Raw genomic sequence first — 19,718 nt, forward strand, 5'->3', positions numbered from 1 at the left:
AAATTGAATATTAAACACAAAGAATAAATAAAGGGATCTATTATTAGCATTTAAAAAATCTCATTCTACATTCTTGTTTATTTTTCTTTCCAATTATAAAAAATTTGAAGTACAAAATAAGATTTTTGGAATGTCAATAACAATTCTGTAAATAAATGTGTTTTTCATATTTTAATCTCAACCGTTTGACTAATGTAACGAGACTCCTGAAGTTAATCCATTTTTTTTTTTTTAAAAAAAAAAAGGTAATCCAAACTGGAAAAAAAAAGAAAAATCTTTAGATGAACTCCACACCAGTGTGGTTAAGGGTTTTAAACAGAGCCACCGATCGCTCCGGAAGGACTCCTGGGTAAGTCGATTCGACACTCACCGCCGCCCAATTTCCGAAAAAATGACATTTTGAAGGCAGAATTCGAAAATGAAACCCGAACAAACCCCGTCCCAGCTCGACCGATCTCACCGTTCATCCGGCAACCGGCGCAGCACGCGTTCCCAAGTAGCCCCGGACTGGAATCCGACGGACGAGCTCATCCTCGTGAACGAGGTCGCCGCCGTCGAGGCCGACTGCCTGAAAGCGCTGTCGTCGTTTCAGAAATGGAAGATCATAGCTCAGAACTGCTTTGCCCTGGGCGTGTCGCGAACATTGGACCAGTATCGCCGGAAGTGGGACGCTTTGTTCGGCGAGTACAAGGGGATCAAGCAGTGGGAGGCGAAGTGCCGAGCTTCGGATTCGTACTGGGTTTTGGGAATTGAGAGGAGGAAGCGGAATGGGTTGCCGGAGAATTTTGATCAGGAGCTGTTTAGTGGGATTGATAAGCTTGTAAGGGTGAGGGGGAACCAATCGGATACAGATCCGGATAGTGATCCCGAAGATGAGGCGGGGGCTGAGCCGGAGAAGGAACTTGATTCCGAGCCAGGTATGCTTGTTCACAAGCCCCAAATGGAAATCTGTGTTGATATGTAATACTGCATTGCATGATTACAATGCAATTGTGTGTTTGGTTTCGCATTTTCGTTTAATTTTGTGCCGAAGATTTTGTGTTGGCATCATTGGTTGCGAATGAATGTTTACATTGTGAAGTATGCCTTCTATATCAGCTCATTACTTTGGAAAATTATTAATGACGGGAGGGTCCAATCGAGCGCCCTTTGTATAGAATGGTGTTATTTTGCCCGCTCACAAATCGCTTACTAACGGATAGATGCAATATGCAGGGGCTTGTAGCTCAAGTGGTTAAGAACTATTACTCTTCCACCCGATGTCTTGTGTTTGAATCCCTCACCCCCAATATCGCTTAAATAAAAAATAACGTACAAATGATTAAGAGATTATGGGCTTTGAAATCTGGAGAAGAACATAATCTTGGTTGTTAAATGCAAGATATGTTAAATCTAAGTAGTAAACAAAACGGGAAAGTTTATTTATTTTTTGTTTGCCTATGATTTTGTAGGTGAAGGGGTAAGTTCACTCCTTAAACAGTGTATTTACGCACCAAAATCGAATTGATACTTAAATCATGATTCATAAGGTTGGAATGCTGATGTGCATGAATGTTTTATTAACAAGGGTTGGTTGAGACATACGACATGTGCATACCCACTTAATAGTTCTGTTGTTTGTGAGATTGATTACTCTATAACAGTGTGTATACCATTTCAAGTTTCAATAAATTCTTGATTAATTGAGTCTGCTGCTCCTGGTATTATTTCTAGACGTTAATGGGTGATGTCGTTAAAAGTTTAAGGTGGTTGAATTTGCAATCTGAAAAGTTCCTTAGATAGTTTTTATAGGACAACTGCATAAATCGCTTGAACTTTTGAGTAATGGGTGAGTAAATGATTAAGTAGTTATTGTTTAACTGTTTTTGTGCTTGAAGTTGTGAAAATGCTAACAATCAGGTTGTTTGCGTAAGTAATTCTCACCAGCTCTTTTCTTTTAATTGCCTTGTATGCAAGAGTCCAAGAGGAGAAAGCGTCGATCAATACCTCAGAAAAGCTGTCCTAAAGAAAATTCATTGAGAAGCTGCAAGAGAGAAAAGCCTCGCGAAACTCATGCTCAAGAAAAACCTCAAGAAACCCATGCAGAAGAAAAACCTGTGGGAAGCGGTTTAAAAGCAATTCCTACGAAGAGCCTGGCAGAAGAACAGCCTCAGAAGAGCTGGGTGAAGAAAAAACTTACAAATAGTCAAAGAAAAGAGGAGGCAATCAGCATTGAAGAACAAGAGAAAATTGCGGCTATGAAATTGCATGAAAGTGCAGAACTAATCCGTGCTATCGTTACTGAGAAACCTGATCATGAGGCTGCTGGCGTGAAGAGCACCGGGGACCTCCAAACTGATTTTGTTAGGTGCCAAGGGGACCGGGTCATTGCATGCCTTGGCGATATTGTGAGGACTCTCGACCAGCTCCGTCATCTTGTCCAGGAATGTGAATAGTTTTTCCCTAACTTTTAATTTCTTTTGAACTGAATGTGAATATTTAAATGTTAAGAGTTTGGTGTTAAAGTTTGTCTTTAATGGTAGATGCAACGTTGGAGTTAGCTTCATTACTGTGCTGTTTGCGTGTGGAACACCAGTTTAGCCATGAATGAGAGTAGTTCCCGGGCTTTTTCGCATTATAGTCCACTTTTTCTCTTCAAAAGGGCAAGGGCAAGTTGTCATCCTAGATACATTATTAATCTCAGGTGATTACCCGCGGTTATTGTCAGCCTTTGATGCATATAGATCTCATTGTAGGCTTTGAATACATCAACAGTTGACGACCGCCATCATACACTTTGTACGCGTGTGGATGACTGTCGAGAACAATCCTCTAGGCAACAATACCAATTTGTAGTAGTGCTGTATGACCATGGGCTATCACAAATGTTTTAGGACTTGCCCTTCATTTTGCTTCTTCCTCAGGAGCTTCACGTGTGGAAGTTTGAGACCATTAGAAAGCAATAACTATTACTTGTATCTGGCTTTGGACCCGTGATTGCCAACTGAAGAAACGAATATGAAATGACATTGAAAATTAAAAAGGCTAGGGTGGCGGGTTGCAAGGACACCTCTCACTAGATTTCGGACTTGGTTTGGTTCGGTTCTTGGGATCCTTAACTCTTTGGTTATCAAAACCGAATCAAACTGCCACTTAAGTTTGAATCCGGTTAGTGCTTGCGCGTGGCTCAATCTCCCTATGTATATGTCAGTATGTATGTATGACATTGTTTTGTTTCTCAGTGAACCAAATATATATATATATATATATATATAACATGTCAACACATGAATATGAAATGACATGGAAAATAAAAATGCTACTAAAATCTCTCTGGAGCATCTGTACTCTTCACTCCACTTGAAACCCCTAGGTGAAGAAAGCCAGGGTGGTAGAGAGACTCTCACGAGAAAAGGCAAGCTCTTTTGCCTTTCCTTTTCCAACTTTCCAACTTTCGTTTTCTTCGGGTTTTGGATCGTTTCTATTTTGATGGTCCAACCTCAACTAAACTGGTCATTATATCTTGAATTGAATCGTCTGGTTTGATGTCCACTCTTATGTTGAAAGGTTCACTCTCACTACTAAGACTTTTGAAACAGTCGCGCGTGTCTGCGAACGAGTGGTCCAAGTGGCATTCAAGTGAGTTGGCAATAGAAAATTTTGATCTTCCAAAAGCGGAAATTAGCATGAAATGTATGTATATGTGAATTGCTTCATCTACCTTGCAATTACAAAGGGCCCTCTCCTTGTTACAAACACCATCTTACTCTTGCCCAAATGCCAAGCAAAATCTTTCTCAACCTTCCAACATTGTTGCTTCCATTAATTCATTTACTCTCCAGCACTAACAGAACCAATCCATGAACAATCAAATGAATGTCCACTGCACCAGCCACCCTCAAATTTCATCTCCCGGCCACCCGAACAACAATTCAAACGAACCTAACACAGCTCCCTTACTTCTCCAATCCTCAGATGAACTCTGCAGCTTCAAAGTCAGCCTAAAATGGTGGGCACTTGACCACTCCTCATGCTTCGGAAAATTCCTGTCTTACTTCACCTTCATCTTCTTAACAGCCCTAGTCCCAATCCTCACCTCCCTCTCTCTCAAACTCCCATCTGGGGACCCCATCTCATTCAACAAGCTAGTCCAACTTCCCGAGTCCAGCTTAGCCGCCATTGGGTTCATTACTCTTTCTGGCTTCTTCCGAAAATATGGACTGAGGCAACTCCTCTTCCTCGACGGTCTTACAGAAGACTCTGGCTTTGTTCGTCGCGGATACACTCGTGAGCTCGATAAGGCCTTCAAGTACCTAGCTTGCATACTACTGCCGTCCTTTTTCATTGAGCTTGCCCACAAGATCATATTCTTCTCCACTGTCCATATCTCACTGCCTCATATAAGCTCAAGCGTCCCAGTCAACTCAATTATGCTTGTTTTGGTTTTGGCTTCTTGGGTTTATAGGACTGGGGTGTTCTTGCTGGTTTGTGTTATGTTCCGGTTGACTTGCGAGCTACAAATACTTCGATTCAAAAGGCTTTGCAAGTTGTTTGAGGGGCGTGAATACGAATCCAGTATCATATTCCAGGTATACTTTGAAATTTCGATAAAATTCCCTATATTTACCATTATACAGTACCTGGCACATTGTGGTATTTAATTAATACTTTCACAATATTACTAAATATCAATAACGCACAATATTTTGTGTATACATTTGATAAAAAAATTCATATAATTTCAGGAACATGTAAGGATAAGAAAGCAATTGAAGGTCACGAGCCACAGGTACCGCTTCTTTATCATCGGATGCATGTTTATCATCACGGTGAGTCAATTCGGGGCCTTGTTGCTCGTTTTGGCATCCAAGACGGAGAAGACTTTCCTCAACTCTGGTGATCTTGTGGTTTGTTCTGCAGTCGAGCTTAGTGGCTTGTTTTGTTGCCTAATGGAGGCAGCAAGAATTACTCATAGAGCTCAAGGAGTTGTAGCAATTGCAACAAGATGGCACATGCTCTTGACTTGTCCGTCTGCCGGATCAGACCAGCAGTGGAAAAGCCAGCAGATTAGCTCAGAGGCAAATGGACGCTGTGGAGAGAGTGACTCTGAACATTCATCAGACATTTCCACTTCAGTTCCTCCGCAGAAGCCTTCCTCATTTCAAACCAGGCAAGCTCTGGGTGAGTATGCTTGCTTTCTAAGTTTATATTCCTTAACTTGATAGTAGTACAGTTATTTTTGTAGGATAACCAGGAAAATTCAAGACCTACTTACTAAATAAAAGACAAAGGCATATGATGAACTCCGAATATGTGGTCACTTTCAAGTTAATTAACCCCACGTATCAGGCAAAGTCGTGTGTCTTTAACATGTGAAAACACACGAGTTCACCTGATACATGGTGATATGGATGCTTATGTATAGTTTGGTGTACGTTTGTGTGTGCAGTGGCGTATTTGAGTCACAACAACGGAGGGATCACGCTGTATGGGTTTGCGCTTGATCGGGGGTTGCTTCACACACTATTTGCATTTGAGTTCTCTCTGGTGCTGTGGGTGCTCAGCAAAGTGGTTGTTTTGTCTTAAGAACAACTTGGAGGTTTGCCGAATGAAGCTTCCAACACCAACATGTCAACGTTAACAATGCTGGAGGTGGAAGAGCAGTGCCAATCAGATGAGCTCAAAGACAGACAGGACGATTATATTGAAATCTTCAAAATTTTCCTCATGAAATGGGACAAATACTAGTTAATTGAACATTAATATATACATGAGGGTTGTCGATATCGAAAACACACAGGAGGAAGATGTAGAGAGAAGCATTGGTGAGGCAAAAAATCAAATGCTACAACCAAACGTATCCGAGTACATATATACATGTTCATGAACTCGGCTGAGCCAACAATGAACTTACTACTCATCCTCCAAAAAATAAACGAGCAACTAGCTAACAGCAAAAGCTATAATACAAGGACTAAAAAACGTTTTTTCCATGTAGTTTACACAAAGTTTCTCTTACGGGACTTCGTCCCTGTAGTTTCATGTAATTTGCCAATTGTTCCAGGTAGAGGACATCTGTCACTTAGGTTGATTTCTTGTACGAAATCCATCAGGCTAACCCTTTCATGTACCATGTACGTGACAATTTGTTAACAGAAGTTGACAGAGCTCCTTAGAGTTGCAACAATTGGCATACAATAGATACCAAATTTGATGCATTATATATAGAAAATTGTACCCGAAAGTCAAACCTTCTGAAAAGTTGAGTTTAGTAGCACTATTTTATGTAAACTTTTGACTTTTTTTTTTTTTTTTTAACTATAATATACCCATATTTATTATAAAATGTATCATAGTTTTAAAATGTACCATATCAGACTTTCACAGCATATGAGTGAAAAATCATTACTTGATAGTAATCTTTGCCCAACTTTAGGGTGAATTACTAGTTATTGTAGAAGATGATTCTTTCTTAATCACCAAACGTGCAGCAGTACAACATTTATACAAATATTACAACCATAACAGCCCTATACTGATTACAGCCATAATAATCCTGAACTAATGACATAGGAATGACAAATAATAATCGAAACGGAAAACCATTACACAAACAGTCATTGCATTGGTGATAAAGGTTGTAACTCTCTAACGCTCCCCCGCAAACTTAACGTCGGTGAGAAGACAAGTTTGAAAATTAGACGATGAAATCGATCTGAGGGAAGTCCTTTGGTAAAAACATCCGCGAGTTGGTGGGTAAAAGGAATAAATTGGACTCGATGACTGCCATTTGCAACTCGTTCTTGAACAAAATGATAATCGGTTCCAATGCGTTTGGTTCAAGAATGAAAACGGAATTGACCGCCATGTAAGTGGCAGTAAGATAGTCACAATTAAGGACAATTGGCCGAGAGAGAGGGAACTGAAGTTCATGTAAAAGACCTTGAATCCAAACAGTATCAGCACAAGCATACGTGAGAGCACGATATTCAGTCTCAATACTGGATCGAGAAACTCTTAGCACTCCAGGAGATGAGATTGGGCAAAAAAAAAAAAAAAAAAAAAAAAAAATACAGTATCCGGTAGTTGATCAACGTGTGTGTGGACATCCTGCCCAATCAGCATCCGAGTAAGCTATGAAAATGGAAGACTAAGTGAAGCGACGAAGTAATTAATAAACCTTGACCAAGGGTGCCTTTTAGATAATGGACAATGTGTTTCACAACCTCAAAGTGTGTATCACTGGGAGAACTCATAAATTGAGAAACATTCACATAGGCTATGTCGGGGCGAGTAATTGTGAGTTATTGAAGAGCACCCACAAGTTGACGATACGACGTAGGATCAGCAAGAGATGTATTCCAATCCTTTTACCCATTAACATCTTAGAAGATTTCACAAAACCCTTATCGCTTAGTTTTCGACTTTTCGGAAATATTTTAGCTGATGAATTAGTAGTGGTTGTTCTTGTTTCTTTAGTACCTTCAGTAGTTCCTATACCTGTCATGTTCCTTGGATTATTTACAAGCGGTATTCAAGCTCTTATTTTTGCAACCTTAGCTGCGGCTTATATAGGCGAATCCATGGAAGGTCATCATTGACTAGTTACATAGTCTTAGCCTGACGCAATGTATGCGCGACTCAAGGTAATCCACTTAGGGAAGATAAATAAGGTATAAATAAAGGTATATACGATCTATAGTAAAAAAGATTACGATATTAGGGAATTGAAAAAAAAAAAAAAAAGAAAAAAGGAAAGAGATCTAAAAGATCTTTTTCCTAAAATTGTTGTTTGGCCCATTTATACCTCCCTCCAATGAATATTCTCTTTATAGTGTTTTGTTTTTATCAGTGCGTGAAGCAGAAGTTCGTGAGGCCATGGGAGTCGAAACCGGCTTGCATTCCAGATGATTACTTTTCTTGAGGAGATCAACAATATATTCATTTTGAGTAAGGCAAACAGAATCAGATAACTGAGCCACTTCAATGCCAAGAAAATAATTGAGAGGTCCCAAATCTTTAACTTCAAATCCACACAAGAGAGTTGATAAAAGCTGAAATATGAGATGGATTACTACTCGTAAGCACAATGTCATCAACATAAAGTAGTAAAATCATTATATTAGCACCATCCTGATACACAAATATTGACGAATCAAATCGACTTTGTAAGAAACCTACACGAACAAGAAAGGAACTGAACCGGAACCCCCCCGCGCGTGCGCGCTGGGGTGGGGGGGGGGGGCTTGTTCAGACCATAAATCGCCTTATGAAGCTAACGACCATGATTGGGACGAAGCGAGTCAGCGAAACCAGGGGGCTGCCACATACAGACTTCTCCTGAGGATAACTGTACAAGACTGCGTTCTTTACATCAAGCTGATGAATTACCCAGCTACAAGAAACAACAATACTCAAAACTATTTGAATAGTGGTCAGCTTGACGACAGGACTGAACGTATCAAAATAATCAACCCCAGGTTGTTGATGAAATCCTTTAGCAACAAAACGTGCTTTGTATCTTTTAACGGAGCCATCAGACCTCCTTTTTACCTTGAAAACCCATTGCATCCCAGTGTGTTATGTCGAGGAGAAGGAGGAACAAGAGACCAAGTGCCCTGTTGAAGAAGAGCATTGAACTCTTCAAGCATGGCCTGTTGCCAATTTGGAGATTTAGACGCCTATGTGTAACATATGGGTTCCATTTCAGTGTCAACTGTGGCCATGAGAGCTAGAGGAATCAGATAGCGAACATATAAGTTTAACTGATATTTGGGGTTTGGTTTGAAGATGCCAGACCGAGAACGCGTACGAATTGGACTGGTGCGACTAGAGATGGAGGAAGGAGTAGGCTCGGCCACAAAAACCGATTCGGTGACAACAAGGGGATAAGTGACAACAAAAGTAGATTCTGGAGTGGGTGGTGCAGCAGCAAGGTCAGCGCCTGGAACAATCTCGGCAGCAACAGCTTGTGCGGCTCCTAGATTGGACTCGGCTGCAGGAGCAGTGGTGTGGGGAGGAGCGGTTACAACTGATGTGGGGGACATGGGAGTACTCGGATGGAGATCCAAACTTGGGCTGGTGACTATAAGTGGTGGGGCAGGTCCACTGTGTGAGTGAAGGCGTGGAAACCCAACGAGAACGAATGCAAATTCTGGTGGGCGTAGCAAAAGCAGCATCATCACACGGAAATGAGTCCTTATGGTACCGTTTAGTATACGGGACGGGACAGTACGGAACGGGATGAATGTTTTGTGTTATGTTTGGTATGCGCAGGACAGAACAGAACGGTTGTTCCGTTCTATGTTTGGTAAGTGCATGACAACACGAAACCAAACGATTAAATGACCAACTTACCTCTGTTTCGTCTGTTGTTTGGTACAATGTTTATGTGCGGAACGGAATGGGACAGTTTTATTTTACTTTTTATTATTATTATTTTTTTAAAGTTGTTCATATTTGAACACATATTACATATATGCTTAAACATTTTAGGGTTTAAACATTCAGAACTTAAACAAAGAAAATGAAATCCCATGATAACTGTTTATCCCATAAAATTCAGAACATTTTTGTCTTAAAATTTCATAATTTTGTGTTCCATGTATGCGGAACAAGTCGTTCCAAGGGTGGAGGTGGAACGAAAATTTAGCCAAATTTCGTCCCCTGAAACAGGGCGTTCCACTGTTTTTCGCGCACCAAACATAGGACGGAATGCCTCGTTCCACTGCGTTCCGTCCCGTCCCACGTACCAAATGGTACCTATGAGACACAACATGACGAGATGCGTAGAGTCGACCAAAGGGATTATGGAGACACCGGTAGCCTCGGTAGTGATCATTGTACCCTACAAAAATACAAGCTAAAGAACGAGGTTGTAATTCATTAATTGTACAATATCCAAGGTATGGAAATCAAGCACAGCCAAAGGTCCGGAGAAGGGAATAATCAGGATGTTTGCCATATAATTTGAATAATGGAGAAACCCATTGGATGACAGAAGTTGGAAGGTGATTGATTAAATGAACAGCGGTAGAAAGGGCTTCAGGCCATAAATTGAGCGGGACTTGAGCTGTGAGGAGGAGAGTGCGACCTATATCAGCTATATGACGGTGTTTGTGTTCAGCAAGGTCATTTTGTTGAGGTGTATGTAGGCAAGAGTAATGATGTAAAATGCCCTTAGCGTTACAAAATTGCTTGAACATCAAATTATCAAATTCTTTGCCCCCGTCACTTTAGAATTGTTTAAGAGATAAGGAAAATAGGGTTTCCACATAAGCAACAAATTGAGAGAAATGAGAGAAAATTTAATATTTTTGTCGCAATGGAAAGATCCAAGTGTAACCACTAAAACCATTAGTAAAACGTACGTAATAGCAAAACCAGAAATAGACAGAATAGGTGACATCCAAACATTGGAATGTATTAATTCAAATGGAGTACTTGCACTATGATCATGAGACAAAAAAAGGAAGACTAATTGACTTAGCTAGTGCACACTGGCTACATTTATCGGAAGATAAAGAAAGACGAGCCCCATGTTGAGAAACTAATTTGCGTAGAACGTGATCAGATAGATGGCCAAAATGACGATGCCAGAGAGAGATGGAACAACAATGGAGGCTAGAGGTTGTTTAAAACCAGAAGAGGGAAACAAAGACGGGAGAATGGGATATAGATCATCTTTATCTCAACTCTGATATCGTGTAGAAAATGATTGTTTCTTAATCACCAAACGTGTAGCAGTACAACATTTATACAAATATCACAACCATAACAGCCCTATACTAATTACAGCCATAATAGTCCTAAACTGACAAAGGAATGACAAATAATTATCGAAACGGAAAAATGTTACGCAAACAATCATTGAATTGGTGATAAACAGTTATCATGATTAAATTTTTTTAACTAATATTAAAATTTAATATTTTATCTTTCAATCCAAATCTTTAAATCAATTATGTTCAATACCAGGAACAAGAACTAAAATTTTCGCAAATAATTAGTGAGAATCCATGTTAAATCGGGATGATGATTTGGTCACACAATAAAAAATACTCCGGTCGATGGCTAATACAATGGTCAAAATTACAATTAAAGGAATGAAGTAATTAGTGAAAGTGATCTCGTTGCTAATCCGATCGGCTGAGCCTACAATGAAACACTTCCCCAACACCATTAACAAGAACAAAACAGAAACTCAACAACAGCACACACAAAGCTAAAGACAAATAATAAACTAACCCGTTTAGTATTGCCAAGAAAATCAAATCCAAATCTTTTAATTAAAATATTAATGCTGGCTTTCAACCCAGCTCATAATCCCTCATAGGGAACAATGAACCTTGTCATTCTTGCACCCCCAAATCTTTAATTTCTACCTTTACATCTTCCCCTACTCTATTACTGTCATCAAATCCACTTAACCTAATCCCATATTTTCCATCCCTCCATTCTTCTTCTTCTTTTATCAAACCCTAGCTTCCAAACGAAAAAAACCTAATTTTTATGATGGCACATATTCACAAAGCATCATATGATCACCATCACTGGCTTTTCATGCTAATTTTCTTAGTCCTATCATACGTTGCTTCGTCTTCAGATCCGACCGAGCCAGCCACCCTCCTCAAGTTCAAGTCGTTTCTATCCAACGACAGTGCTTTGGACAACTGGACAAACGCCACACCTCCCTGCAGGTGCGCACAACCTCTGGGCAGGTTTGCTTTGTGATGGCGACGGCAATGTGTTCGGGTTGGCTTTAACAAACATGGGTCTCCGGGGGATAATCGATATAGACACACTTATGGATTTGTCTGCCCTGAAAACCGTAAGCTTCATGAACAATAGCTTTGAAGGTCCTATCCCTAGTGTGAACAAACTTATTTCACTTACATCAGTTTACTTGTCGTACAATCAATTCAATGGTGAAATCCCAGATAATTTTTTTGTTGGCCTGAATTCCTTGAAGAAAATTTATCTGGTTGGGAATGAATTCATGGGTAAAATACCAAACTCGCTGGCTGCATTGACAAAGATTGTGGAAATGGATATTCGGGGAAACCAATTCAGTGGGAAACTACCAAATTTTCCACAAAATCCAAATGCATGGAAGACTATGAATGTGTCATACAATCGGCTCGAGGGTCCTATACCGGCAAGCCTAAGCAATTTCGATGCAAGCGTTTTTGTGGGTAAGCAGATTAATAACCTGCTACAGTTAGTGCTTGTTTTACTATTACTTTTCCTTTTAATGTTGAAAAAATTATCAAAACTTTGTCAATTGAGATTTTCATTAGTTTTTGGATGTGTACTGCGTAGTTACTTTCTGAAAAATATATTATGCAGGAAACAATTCACTAGTAGAAAAACATGTTTGCACGACGGCATCTTGCGCGACGAAGAAAATTTTGTAGCGCAAAGTCCGTTTGCGCGACGTATAACACAAAACGTCGCGCAAACGTACTTTGCGCGACGAATAAAGAGTTGTGCAAAACAGCTTTGCGCGACGCAGGTGGGCATATGTCGCGCAAAACTGCTTTGCGCGACGCCGTCATTCGTCGCCAAACTTTTGGCGCCAAACCAAGAAGGTTTACCGCGTTTTTCGTTGACTTTGCGCGACGTAGGTCCTTATGTGTCGCGCAAAACAGCTTTGCGCGACGTAGGATTATATGCGTCGCGCAAAACATCTTTGAGTGACGAAGACTGGCGTCGCGCAAAGCTGTTTTGCACGACGTATGCCCACCTGCGTCGCGCAAAGCCGTTTTGCACGATGCAGGGCATGAACGTCGTGCAAAGTCTTTTTTTTTTTTTTTTTTTTCTTTGGTGTTCTTGCATTGCCTTTTTCTTTGTGGTATCCACTTGTGTAAATGTTTTAAATTGATGATCGAATTAGTTCATTATATTTATATAGGGTTAAAGAGTGTAGTTGTAAAAAATCATCAAAATCGGAGTTAAAATAACCGTTAAATCATGATTTTTCATTTATAGCCATCAAAAAGGTTTGTCCCCTTACCTAATTTCTGCATGTTTGTTTTTTGTGATTTTTGGCGTACACGATCTCGAAGCATATACAAACAAGTTTGACGGTTGGATTATTGAAACTAGTTTCGTACAATGCATATCTGATCAAAACATTAGATTCACTAACAATTGGAGTTTATTTATACTTTCATTGAGTATAACATAAGATTTTGTGGTATTCACTTGTGTAAATATTTTAAATTGACGATCGACTTTGTTCATTGTATTCATATAGGATCAAGGAGTGTAGCTTTAAAAAATCATCAAAATCGGAGTTAAAATAACCGTTAAATTGTGCTTTTTCGTTTATAACCGTCGAAAAGGTTTGTCCCATTGCTTGACCTCTGCATCTTTGTTTTTTGGGATTTTTGGCATACACGATCTCGAAGCATATACAAACAAGTTTGACGGTTAGATTGTTGAAACTATTTCTGTACAATGCGTATCTGATCAAAACATTAGATACACTAACAATTGGAATTTATTTATACTTTCATTGAGTATAACATAAGATTTTGTGGTATCCACTTGTGTAAATATTTTAAATTGACGATCGACTTTGTTCATTGTATTCATATAGGATCAAGGAGTGTAGCTTTAAAAAATCATCAAAATCGGAGTTAATATAACCGTTAAATTGTGCTTTTTCATTTATAGCCGTCGAAAAGGTTTTTCCCGTTACTTGATCTCTGCATCTTTGTTTTTTACGATTTTTGGCGTACACGATCTCGAAGTATATACAAACAAGTTTGACGGTTAGATCGTTGAAACTAATTTCGTACAATGCGTTTCCCATCAAAACATTAGATTCACTAACAATAGGAGTTTTTTTTATACTTTCATTAAGTATAACATAAGATTTTGTGGTATCCACTTATGTAAATATTTTAAATTGACGATCAAATTAGTTCATTGTATTCATACAGGATCAAGGAGTGTAGCTTTAAAAAATCATCAAAATCGGAGTTAAAATAACCGTTAAATTGTGCTTTTTTGTTTATAGCCGTCGAAAAGGTTTGTCCCGTTACTTGATCTCTGCATCTTTGTTTTTTACAATTTTTGGCGTACACGATCTCGAAGTATATACAAACAAGTTTGACGGTTAGATCGTTGAAACTAATTTCGTACAATGCGTTCCCCACCAAAACATTAGATTCACTAACACTTGAAGTTTTTTTATATTTTCATTAAGTATAACATAAGATTTTGTGGTATCCACTTATGTAAATATTTTAAATTGACGATCGAATTAGTTCATTGTATTCATACAGGATCGAATTAGTTCATTGAATGATATATATGTAAAAGATATTATTGTGGGTTTTTGTTAGAAAAATATATTACTGTGGGGTTTATCTAAAAAAAATTGAATTTGAAATGAAGAAAGTCACATTTTCAGTAATTTTTATATCTAAAAAAAATATATCACAAGTCATCTTCTGTGAGGAAGCCAGAAAGGTATTTTTGAGTTATATATTATCATGGATTGGTATATATTTTTCTCTCTTTCTTTTATGTTGATCATATGGTTTAATTACACAAATATTAATTATTTTTGGTTCCACATGCATGCAGTTCACATTTAATGTAATAGTGAAGCAAGTGCTAGGTTTAACCCCAGATGAGCCACAGACTACACAAATTCTTGAAGATTTCCTGACTTTCATGAGAGGGCTCATTCTCTTCCTCTCTATATTCCTGGAACTCCATATGCTAGAGCTGTTAAGGTACCTAATATACGAATAATGTTTTACGCGAACTTGTTTTGCAAAACAATGTTTATTTTGCCAAACTGTGAATCAGAATCATAAATTTAAATAAAAATCAACATAATTAATGATTGTAAGTATGTTTATATATATTGTTAAATAGTCTAACAAGAGAACATTTTCCTCCAAAATAAAAGTCTCTATATCTTTTTAATACAAAACCAGCTACGTGTATGGGCTCTCTTCTTGTTTATTACAAAAAAGCAGCTAGGCATGTAGTGTGAGAATTATTATTTCTCTTTACAGGCTAGAAAGAGGATATCTTCAACTGTGAAAGCAATCATAGAGGAAAGAAGAAGAAATGCAGATGGGAGCACTAATTATTGTACTAAAAGAAGTGATTTCCTTGAGATACTTCTGGAAGTTGATACCATATCTGAAGATGAGAAAGCGAGTTTTGTCTTGGATTCTCCATTGGGTGGCTATGAAACCACCTCTCTCTTGATGGCCATGGTAGTTTATTTTCTAGCCCAATCACCATCTGCTTTACAACGATTAAAGGTAATTAATTACCCAAAAACACTTATCTCCTCTTTCATACAAAGCTTAATTAATAAGTTACATTTGATTAACTTTCTTTAATATATCAATTATTTATAATTAATTTCTCGTTTTTGGCTTAAGACAAAATGATATTAATTTTTTAATATTTTATTTTTTGATATACAGGTAGAGGATCAGAACATTAGAAGAGTGACATTTTTACCAGTTTTACCAGTTTTGTGCAACTTTCTGCAAATTATTTAATTCCATCTGGCTGGAAAGTTTTACCAGTTTTGATTTTATTTTATTCCTTGGATTGTTTTATTTTCGTTTGATTTTATTTTATTCCAGATTCTTAATCTTGTTTTGTTTCTTGTTTTAGGTACTAGTTTATGACTCGGAGTTCTCATCCGATTCGTGAACATATCCTGGAGTGATTGGGTTCTTCGTCCGGCTGTAAGACGTAAAAGAAAGCGCTACTTGGGAGGCAACCCAATGCATTGAATAAAACAAAGCATGTTCATTTATTTTCGAGAATTACAAGTGCGGAAAAAAAAAAATAATGTATCTAACAAAGCATGTTCATGTTGGACACAGAGCCTGCGCACTGAACACTAAGAGCCAGGGACTCTTGAACGGCCAACTCATCGGACCGTCCTGAAAGCAGCTGACTATCTCTGGGAGTGAGGAGGTTCCGAGTTTAGGGATGCAAATCTGGTTATGGAGTGTAAATTCCATCTTCTCCTTGGTGATTGCAGTGAGGCTTCATCGTGAGTTTTTCCATAGGTTACTCTTGAACTGAGCTGGAGATTCTTTTGGTTTCCTCCGATCGTTGATTTTCCTTTGTGCTACTCTTGAACTGGGCAGCAGGATTCTTTTGGTCTCCCCCGAAGGTCTGAGCTTACTCCTTTTATCTGTTTCTTTGTTTAATCTCTCCAATTCGTATTGAAGAGGGTTAGAGGATAGCTCAGCATATGCTTGTCTCCTCATGCTTCAATGTATCTTTTTCCTTTGCCTTACTTGCTCCCCTTTGCAGAAGTGGTCCCTTCTCTGGAAGTGTATCAACCGTTGAAGATGACTACTCAAGAGCAACGCTAGGTAAGCAACCAGGGAATAGAGTCCAGGTAGACTCCAAGTGCCGGCTGATTGCTTCTTTCACTTTGCCATGCAAGTAATATCAAGGACAAAGGAAAAGACAGGGAAAGAGCATGATATGAGATACCTTTGCTTTCGCCCTTGATGATATGAGATACCTTTGCTTTCGAAGAGGCAGCGAATGAATCTACATGCTTCGATCCACCGTTTCCTCTTGCCTCCTTTGTATTCCAGGCATTTGGTATCTTTTTTGGGGGATACATCCATGGTTGAAAATGTGTTCTCAAGAGAAGGAGAAAACTGAGCATGTTTGTGCGGGTTGGTTGCAGCTTACATTTTCGGCCTAGAAGGAAAGTTATGCGTTTGTGGGTGTATGCCTTGCCATGAATGTTGATGTATATAGGAATTGTAATGGCAAATGGCAGTGCGGATGCGGCAATGTCTTCCACGCGTCTTCTGAAAAGCCGGGAGCTTTTGACAAAGTGGCACGCGTCTTCTGAAAAGCCGGGAGCTTTTGACAAAGTTGCACTCGCTTTCTGGAAAGCCGGGAGCTTTCGGGTTTGTCACGCACGTTTGTCGGCTAAAGTGTGCAGCTGATTTCTCGCCTTCCACGCGTCTTCTGAAAAGCCGGGAGCTTTTGACAAAGTGGCACACGCTTTCTGAAAAGCCTGGATTGCGTCTGAAGAGCTGGCGATCTTTACGCCGGGAAATCCGGTTTTGAAGAGTGGTGTCTCTTCATTTCTGAATCGGTGAACGCCTCTCCTTTAATAGAGGTGATCGATCACCTCTATCATGCACACTCTGAAGATTGCCCAGAAATCATCTCCGGCCCGTCGAGATTTTATTCCATCCAACCTTCTCTTTTAACTTCTTGAAAAATGGCCAGCTCATCTAACCCATCGAACATTTGCTTAGATTTGAGTCTAAGCAGTGATCCTCTTACAGTTGAGGATAAGGTATGGTGCCCGTCTTTCTTATCTTCTCATGGCCCTCTTACAGTTGAGGACTCTGTGATGACGGATGCAACAACGGCTACGATAGTAGCTCGGAACCTCCTCACTCCCAAAGATAGTCAGCTGCTTTCTGGACGGTCCGATGAGTTGGCCGTTCAAGAGTCCTTGGCTCTTAGCGTTCAGTGCGCTGGCTCTGTGTCCAACATGGGCCAACGCCTTCTTGCTCGCTCCCGTCAGGTTGAATCCTTGATGGCGGAGGTGGAGAGTCTTAAGCAGGAGATCAAACAGCTTAAGTACGAGAACCGAAGTTTGCACGTGCTTGCCAACAATTATTCGACAGGCATGAAAAGGAAGCTTGATGAGCTTGATGACCGTCAAAGGCTTGCAGCTTTCTTCCAGAGGCACCTTTTTCCTGGGTCATCTAGCGTTCCACCAAGGCTTGGGGCCTTGAATGATCTATCTTCGGTGCCTCCTGCTCCTATGCCTCCTGCTCCGATGCCTCCTGCTCCGATGCCTTCTGCTCCGAGAGTGTTGCCACGTAGTGGGGCCTCACGTACACAACCCTTGTGAAGGCTCCATCTTTCTCTTTCTTTGTTAGATACAATTGTAATTTCTTGAAATAGACAGTGGGTAATATTTGGTTAAAGTCCACACGCAATAGACTACTATCACTTTCTATTTCTCTCCAATTGTCTTATCCTACAAATCCTAAAATTAATAAGCATCTTAATGGAAGAAGACTTACATCATCTTATTAATCAACTACATGCATATGCATGCATGTCTTTCTGATACATGCATGATGCATGTCCAACAACACGTTAATTTGTTTTGACAATGATACCAATTAATAGTCCTATTTAAAATGGTAATGAGTTACAAATCTATGATAATTATGTTCCTTTCTCTTCTGAACATCACCATATACTTCTTTGGTCAAATTCCGTTGATATTTTGTGTAGAAATTTTTAAAATGCTTTAATTGATTACCATATATAAAATGAGAGAGTGATGTGAACCTTTAATTGATTACCATATATAATGAGAGAGTGATGTGAACCTTTAATTGATTACCATATATAAAATGAGAGAGTGATGTGAACCTTTAATTGCTTTAATTGATTACCAACTACTTCCACCACGGACTAGTTAAAAGAATTAGTTTTTTTCCAAGTGTAGGGATTATACCTAAATGGAATTAGTTTTTTTCCAAGTGTAGGGATTATACCTAAATGGGATTATACCTAAATGGAATTAATTGCTTAACTATAATTTATGATTTCTAATCATTTCTAGTTGTTAGGGTAAAGTAATGACTAATTCAATCTTGCTAACTTTCTTCTGTCTTCTACTATTGTCAAAAGGGAGATTGTAAGTTTGAACCGCACACTATTTTTCTCCTTCTCACTTATCCACATATCTCTATACTTTTTGTCATTGAATTATAAATCAAACAGACGATGAGAAGAAAAACTATATTGTTATCATTCTCCTTGTCAAAATCATCCCACTGCATATGGAACAAATAACGTTAACTCAACCAAAAACACAATGTTGATGCCTTATACAAATTAAGGGGAACTCTTTCTTAAAATAAAACATACACACTTGTAAAATTGAAAAAAAAAAAAAATTGCGTGCCTTAATGTAGATAAGCACTCATTACATTCAAGTTATGCAGTGATGCTCATCTCTTTTTTCTTCCCATTCATCATTGTTTTTACCGAATAAGAAATGGCAAAGCAAATAAAACAAAGAATGGGGTGGCAGATCACTCTCTGTCGGGTTGTATATCTTAATACTTTAATTAATTCCATTTAGGTATAATCCTCGAGCCATTGGAGTTTCTAAAAAAACTAATTATTGTTTTTACCCTTTAATTATAATCATTGTTCTTACAAAACTTGCGGATCTGGTTGACTCACAGTCACAGTGTATCTGCTTCGACCTCACCAAACCTTGAGAATTGCTCTCTCTCTCTCTCTCTCTCTCCTTCCACGCTCGCTCCGGCCTTCATTGTTGCTTTCATCTGTTATGCAAAAACTTTCCCTTTTTCTACTTTGTTCATCCGATTGCTCTGCAGCCAAAAGAGCATGATTTTTCTTTTCTAGCCCAGCACCAACTCTACATTCCTCCATATCACTTCTTTCTTCTCTGTTTCTATATCTGTGTTTTGTAATTTTTATTTTAAATTCATACATACAGATGGTTTCTATATCTCTGTTTCTATATCTGTTTCTATATCTGTGTTTTGTAATTTCTATATCTGTGTTTTGTAATTTCTCCTCTCCTCTCTTTCGGCTGCAAAGGCAACCACCAAAACATAAAGGACCAAAACCAAAGTTTCCTTTTCCCTTTTTTCTTCCCCAAAACAAGGAATGATGTCCACCTTTTTTCTTTTCCTTTGTTTACTAAC

At 38.9% G+C, this 19,718-nt stretch overlaps 2 protein-coding genes across 2 annotated transcripts; both read left to right on the top strand.

Moving 5' to 3' along the window:
• Positions 1-253: 253 nt before the first annotated feature.
• LOC103964524 (trihelix transcription factor ASR3) lies at positions 254-2,545 on the top strand. The gene is made up of 2 exons (XM_009377460.3): positions 254-917; positions 1,957-2,545. The coding sequence occupies exons 1-2, from the start codon at positions 419-421 to the stop codon at positions 2,433-2,435; spliced, it is 978 nt and encodes a 325-aa protein (XP_009375735.2). The 5' UTR covers positions 254-418; the 3' UTR covers positions 2,436-2,545.
• Positions 2,546-3,514: 969 nt separating this feature from the next.
• Positions 3,515-7,630, top strand: LOC103964525. The gene is made up of 3 exons (XM_009377461.3): positions 3,515-4,568; positions 4,725-5,160; positions 5,429-7,630. The coding sequence occupies exons 1-3, from the start codon at positions 3,840-3,842 to the stop codon at positions 5,563-5,565; spliced, it is 1,302 nt and encodes a 433-aa protein (XP_009375736.2). The 5' UTR covers positions 3,515-3,839; the 3' UTR covers positions 5,566-7,630.
• Positions 7,631-19,718: the final 12,088 nt, after the last annotated feature.

This window comes from the organism of the source record quoted next, unplaced genomic scaffold (genome assembly GCF_019419815.1).
Source record: "Pyrus x bretschneideri cultivar Hongxiangsu unplaced genomic scaffold, Pyrus_bretschneideri_v1 Contig15, whole genome shotgun sequence".
Lineage (NCBI taxonomy): Eukaryota > Viridiplantae > Streptophyta > Magnoliopsida > Rosales > Rosaceae > Pyrus > Pyrus x bretschneideri.

Excerpts from the sequence above, each read along its gene's own strand:
- LOC103964524 (XM_009377460.3), top strand. The coding sequence starts at position 419 with ATGAAACCCGAACAAACCCCGTCCCAGCTCGACCGATCTCACCGTTCA. Across the intron at positions 918-1,956 it reads GGAACTTGATTCCGAGCCAG|AGTCCAAGAGGAGAAAGCGT; the intron begins GTATGCTTGTTC and ends CTTGTATGCAAG.
- LOC103964525 (XM_009377461.3), top strand. The coding sequence starts at position 3,840 with ATGAACAATCAAATGAATGTCCACTGCACCAGCCACCCTCAAATTTCA. Across the intron at positions 4,569-4,724 it reads AATCCAGTATCATATTCCAG|GAACATGTAAGGATAAGAAA; the intron begins GTATACTTTGAA and ends ATATAATTTCAG. Across the intron at positions 5,161-5,428 it reads TCAAACCAGGCAAGCTCTGG|TGGCGTATTTGAGTCACAAC; the intron begins GTGAGTATGCTT and ends TTGTGTGTGCAG.